Genomic DNA, 6,861 nt, shown 5'->3' with positions numbered 1-6,861 from the left:
TAGGTGTCCCCCAAAAGCTCCTGTGTGAGACAATGCAAGAAAGTTCAGAGGTAAAAATATTGGGCCGTGAGAGTCTTAACCTCATCAGTGCACAGATGAATTTGTTGGAATTAACTGGTTGGTAAATGTAGGCAGATAGGATGTGACAGAAAGAGGTGGACCAATGGGGGCATGACCTTGGAGTTTATGTTTTGTCCATGGTGAGGGGAGAAGTCTCTCTCCCTGCTTCCTGCTGCCATGTCCCCAGTTCTTTTCCTCTTCCTGTGCCACACACTTCCACTATGTTGTTTTGCCTTACATCAGGTGCCAAGGAATGGTGTCAGCCATTTATGGACAGAGACCTCTGAAGCTGAGCCCCAAATAAACTTTTCCTCATTAAAATTGTTCTTGTTAGGTCTTTTTGTCACAGCAGTATAAAAGCTGCCTAAAATAATTACACAATTCAGCTTTGAAAATTCCATTGTAATCATTATAAACATGAGATTATAAAAATTGACTTGTAATCCTAAAATTCTAATGCAGAAGATCATCTACATTTTTCTGTATTTGAAAGAATTTGTATTCTTACCTTTGAATGAAATGTATTATACGAATTGCTTCTACATAAATCATATTGGATTGTGAGACATTATTTACTACACTCAATTTTATTTACTGATATTTTCACTCCCCTGATGCCCAGCCTGTGAATTTTGTCATGAGCTTCCTGCCTTGCCCTAGCTTATAACTTTAATCCTCCCTCCCCCGCTTTTTTGTTGTTGTTGTTGAGGTACAAAATTTTCAAATGATGTTTGGGCAGGATGAGCTCCAGCCTGACACTGAATGCACATGTGACTAAGTAGGAGCCCATGCCTCATCAACATCATGGTACCCCACAGAGAGTTTAACTGAAGCCAGGTTCATCTGTGTACTTGGTGAACAGAGTTACAAACTAAATACACTATCACAAATGTGCAGTGAACACAATTCATCAGCAAAGCAATATCCATGCAGGGACAAGTATGGTGTTTATAATACTACTTTCTATTTAAAAGGATATGCTCATAAAATTTCTGATATGTTTTTAGCTTGTATATTTTTCTAGGTTTAAGATGTACATTTAATTTGACCAATAGCACTCTAACATATAACAAATCTTGTCATTATGTACAATTATAACGCACTAATAGAAATATGGAAAGAAAAAATAGCAAATAAAGGGGGGAAATATATACATTTAATCTGAGGATACTGGTGTACTTCTGTAATCCCAGCAACATGGGAGACTGAGGCAGGAAGATAGCAAGTTTGAGATCATCTGGGCAACACAGAAACTACCTTGTGTCAAAATAAAAAGTAAAAAAAGACTGGGAATGTAGTTCAGTGCTAGAACACCCTGGAGTTCAATTTCCATTAAAAAAAAAAAAAGCGCATTTAACTAGTAGATCCTATTTTCCCTTAAAACATTTAACATTTTAATGTAAAGAGCAAAATTTATGGATTCATTCATGAGGGGGTGAAACGTAGCTTTTGTGATGGCAAATAATTAAGAAAAATGCTTCTGATTTCTTTCAGTCTTTTAAAATCCTTTCTAGCAAGATATATTTATCCATTAAGCATCTCAATAGGAATTCTCACTGTGAGAAAATGACATTGCTATTTATTTAGCCCAAATAAAAAATGTCTATAAATTTTTCTTTTCCTTATCTACTGCATTCAATTTGACAATAATGCTTATAAATATAAATGGCATCTGCTCTGTAGATCTTAACATACAATTTAATCCTGAATAGCAATATTCTTAGAACCTGGATTGCCAAAAAGATAGCCATGTCACTTGACATTACTTAGTTTGAAAAGTAATGATCAACATTTTCAAATTGAATTCATTCTTTTGTGGCAGAAGGGCCACAAAAACCTCTGTTTGTATTCCTGTCATAGAAGGCACCATCTATCCATTATCTATTTGGCTTTTCTTGCACAGAATTAGTTCATTTCATTTTAGGTTGGTCAGAAGCCTGGCTAAAAACTTCATTGTGCAAATGTTCTTGCAGTTAGTTATGACCATGTGAATAATTCTGGATGATATAATACAAGCTTAAGTATATAGGTTATCCCCACACCTTGATTTAGCAGTCACTTGAAAATATAATGGGAGTTCTAACAATGAGAGATGGGGAATGTCCATGATCATTATATAAACTTTCTCCAAAATACTAGGCAAAAATCCATTGCTCATTATATGTTGTTGATTTTCCGTGATATTCTTTTAGCCTCAAATACTATTTTCTCCATTCTTGCTCTGAAAATGTTTAGACAAGTGGTTACTTGCCTACCAAGTCTGTTTCCAGACCCCTGGTTAGATGGATCCCGCTGTGGTCCCATAAGAGAATGCACTCATTGCTTATAACATCACCTCAGAATCCCCACTTGATTGTGTGCCTCTCAAGCCCAATGATTAAGGTTTTAAAATCTGATTCCATTGCCACATTTCTGTAGTGCCTACCATTTACTTACATATGTAGATTGGGTTCAATAAATATTACTTAAAGGAATGAATACATGATTGCTTTGTGTGTTTGTGTATGTGTATGAAAAGGCCTTAAATGATTTAAGTGGATAAATCTAAGTTTTAATTCTCCATAAGCAAAAGTTCACTGAGCAGAAATACTACAAAAGATCAAAGCAAAATCCAAAGAAGAAACATGTTCAAATCAGTTTGAATATTTAAAATTTCCTCATCTCCTGATTTGGGTAGGACAATTTGTGATTAAGCTAGTCTTCATGTCATTTCCATGAACACTATAGTGTGCATGTGGTGTGTATGTGTGTGTGTGTGTAGTGTGTATATGTGTTTTGTATGATGATTTGAAATGGTCTTGTTAAGCTATTTTTTGAATTTAATACCCATTTTTTAAAAGCAAACTATAACCTTAAGCTACCTAGTCTTTACTATTCTAAAAATATGTTCCTTACTTGCTTTTCACAATCTTGATTTTATAAGACAACTTTAATACATTAACTGTTTAAATAATTGGGTAAAGATGAACTATATAATAAATGCCAGATTATAGAACTGAAATAAGCACCCTTATCTCTGACTTATAAAATACTCAGAATGATTTCAGTAGAAAATAGTTTGTTTAAAAAAAAAGTCTCAGTTGTATGACCTTCAGCCCAAAGGTCTTAAGACAAATGTTTAACTCCAAAGGCATAAAATATCTGTATGACTTATGAATGCAATGACATTTTCAACATTAGCATAAGATTTGACCTTTGTGTCCAGTCTTCTGGGATGTGGAGTTTTAGCATGTTGGGTTTCTTTTTCTTCCTGTTTATTGTTCAAAAGCATACCTTGAAGCATAAACTGCAAGAATACAGCAGTTCAAAGACCAGAAAAGAACCCCTAAGAGCAGAACATAGCAGAGAAAAACTCAATTAAATTTTAACCTTTCAAACTTTAAAAGATCTGGAGTAGTTCCATTTTCTTCTTACCTGAATTAAATTGGATCCCTAAAGACACAAATAAAGATGCAAGGAAATATATTGGCAAAAACACAATTACATTCCAAGAACCAGGCTAAATTACAGCACACCTCATTTATTCACTGCAGTATAAATATATCCGTGTTTCACAAATTGGTATTTATTGATTCAACAACAAAAAGAGATTACATCATCCATTTTGACAATGAGACTATGTTAGAATTGGAGGGAAAAAAATCATAAAATCTTAACTGTAACTCTTTTAAGAGAGCATAATTCATGTGATACATGAGAATAAAAATCAGTTACATCAAAGCTACACATGATTGGCTTAATCCTTACCATTCAAAATTATGTCTAGTACAAAATAATATTCAGGAAAGACAAACTTAATTAAATCTCGCTGTAGTAAACAAATGCCACAATGTCTTTTTCTTCTATCACAAGCTACTAGTACTCAATGATAGTGCCGGATAGGGTCAAATTTTATAATAAAATTAATGTGGTCTTTCACTGAGGTTTTAGAAAAATGATGTTAGAGAAATGTTCAAAAATATCTCACTTGGAAACATTTTCAGTAGCAGATATATTGATTTTATATACTTTACTAAGTATAACATAAATTTTCATATTAATAGAGGTTTTGAAAGCCACATCTTGAGGATAAAAATTCTGAGAATGACATATCTTTTAAAAAATATTTAAAATATATTTTAAAACCAATATTGAATTACTACTTCCTGTATTGACTTTACCTTTATAATTAAAAAGAAACAAGACATCTCCTTTGTTCTCAAAGTGGGATATCTTTGTTCAAACTCAGATTGCTGGGCTCCAGGCCCAGGGTTTGAGGTTCATCAGCTCTGAAATTGGGCCTGAGAATTACAATGCTCCCAGAGTAAGCCAATGCACCTAATATGGGAACTACCACCCTTTGAAAACATCATTGGCTTAGAATAACAAAGAAATAATTCTTCCAAATTCTATTTCTTGTTATATCTCTATATAATTACAATCTGGTAAAACTGTTATAAATGACACAGAGCAACTAATTTGATTTCTTTAATTTTGCTTATTGGTTCACCAAAAATGCTCTGCAACTCCTATTTCTAAAGCATATTTTATATAAAAATAATGGGCAATTTTATCATCTTATGCCATATACCATACAGCTTTAGGAAAAGTTTGCATTTAAATCATTTAGTTTTGATTTTAAAATATGTAACCACATCGATCAAAAGACAGTCCTTGATACTATTTCCTATATAAATAAGCTAGGAATTTTTCCCCCCAATGGTGTTTGGGGGGAAAGACACAATTTCCTTAAGAGAAAAATGAGACATTTGGCATGGACAGTCAGGGACGGCCTTTAAGCCCCAGAGTGTCTCAGCTTGGACTCTGTTAATTCATCCCTGCCTTTGTCACAAAGAAGCTGGTGGCCACCCGATGTGGGAAAAGTAAATGTGTTGGAGGAATCAACCCAAAAGTCTATGGAAAAAGTGACCTTTCAGTTTGCCGATTATTAATAAACAGAGAGTTTCCAAATAGACAGTGACAGAGAGAATAACTTGACTGCCTGGAGCATGTCTTTCAGCCCTCAGCTGTGCATGTGTGTTTGATCTTTGAATATTAATTATAATGAAAGTCAAGGGATTATTCCTTTTTGGTTAAATAGAGAGATGATACGGGCGGTGACAGTCAGTGGAAAGATCAAGAGTAGAGTGTGGAGTCCGTTGCTGTTCAGTAGCAAAATTAATAAATACCTGAAAAAAATAATGAAAATAATTGCTTATTTGTAAGTACAGTCTGTCTCTGGATTTCAACTATCAGAAGGGGAGAGAATGTCTCAGAATACTGCCAAAACAGCCCCCAAATCTCTCAATCAGATAGCCATGCCATCCTCTCCTTCATCACCCTAAACATACAAATCCATTCAGGATTCAATTTTGGGAATGATAAATATTTCTGGGTGCTTAATGAATTACATGGAAATTCTCAATACCTTAAGTATGGTTTCAGAAAGAAGTTGTGATATAGTTTTACATTTCTAGCACTCTTAGTCAACCAAGCACTTTTTGTTTCCCTTTTGTTAGTTATCATTCAGTTATAGTAGGGTCCAATTAATCTTTTAGAGACTGGGTAAAGTGGGGAAGGGAAGGTTAATAGTTTATGATTTGACTTACTGCATGTCATTTGTAATTATAAACAGATTAAAGTCCTAGGAATGTACACCTTGAGTGGGGGGCCCATGGAAAACAAAGCTTCTAATGCTCACTATCTTTATTAGAATTTTGTAAGAGTGAACAAGGTTAATTAAAAGAAATGTTGAGCTGGAGAAGTAATCTGACAAAATTTTTAAATTTCCTAGATGTGGTATGCCTGATGAGCATATCAAAATGCAACTTGCTGACTCATTCAAGGTACTATACCTGGTCCAGAGTGGTCTGATTAATAGAATAATGCTTGATGTTCAAGAAGGTCTTATTGTCCTCTAGAACTTTGAACAAATCAGCCAAGCATCCCCGTCTTTTTGGCACATGATACTCCAATAAATTAAGGCGCTGTCCCTAAGATCCAAAAATTAGAAAGTGTCATATGATGGGCAATCATTAAACAAAATTGATTACATTGCATTGAATCTCCAACTACACTCAGATATGTTTTTTTATTTTTTAATCAAGTCACACACATCAGTACGAATGAGCTAGTTAGCTTCACTTTTGTGAGCTTCTAATGAATATTTATTGATGACAATTTACCAGGAGGCATATTTGATAAATGTCATTCACTTGGGTTGAATTGCTGTTCTGCCCCTGCTTTGACCCTCACTTTGCCATAAGCACAGGAAGGACCTCTTTAAAGAGTCAAAAGTTGCCTACAGATATTACAGAAGTAAGAAGTTAATGTGGCATAATAGAGGTATCTGGAAGTGCCCTGAACTTCACTTCAGGACATGTGCTTATTAGCTCTCAGAGGCCCTCTCCACTAGCTGAGCAACTCTTGGCTTGATATCTAACCACTCTGATCCCGTTTTCATGTATGCCAAGGGAGGCTGTGACAGCTATATTATAGGGCTGTTCAGAGTGGTACTAGAGCATGAATGGTAATGTTTTACACAGCAGACTTCTTCCTTCCACCAAATGCTTGTTGTTGGAATAAGTAGGTAAGACTTATATTTTATGGACATGTTAGAAGTGATGATAACTTAGGATTACAGTTTTCCAAAAGAATTGTAGACAGTATTTCTAAAAATTTAATGTGCATAAAAATCATCTGGTCACCTGTTTAAAATGCAGATTCAGATTCAGATTCAGTAGGTTGGAACCTGAGATTCTGCATACCTAAATAGTTCCCAGGTATTGAAAATGCTGATGGTCCAGGGGACCACACTTAATT

At 34.6% G+C, this 6,861-nt stretch overlaps 1 protein-coding gene across 1 annotated transcript in view; it reads right to left on the bottom strand.

The window, feature by feature from the left end:
- Positions 1–3,574: 3,574 nt before the first annotated feature.
- The window catches only part of Abca13 (ATP binding cassette subfamily A member 13), a 423,614-nt gene continuing 420,327 nt past the window's right edge, over positions 3,575–6,861 (bottom strand). Inside the window, exons 61-62 of the mRNA XM_048786593.1 lie at positions 5,895–6,032; positions 3,575–5,228 (exon numbers count right to left, since the gene is read on the bottom strand). Of these exons, the coding sequence (XP_048642550.1) occupies positions 5,133–5,228; positions 5,895–6,032 (234 nt within the window). The 3' untranslated portion in view covers positions 3,575–5,132. The remainder of the gene's footprint in view (positions 5,229–5,894; positions 6,033–6,861) is intronic.

This window comes from Marmota marmota, unplaced genomic scaffold, assembly GCF_001458135.2.
Source record: "Marmota marmota marmota unplaced genomic scaffold, marMar, whole genome shotgun sequence".
NCBI lineage: Eukaryota > Metazoa > Chordata > Mammalia > Rodentia > Sciuridae > Marmota > Marmota marmota.
The sequence above is the reverse complement of the archived record's forward strand: the minus strand, read 5'-3'. Positions and strand labels throughout refer to the sequence as shown.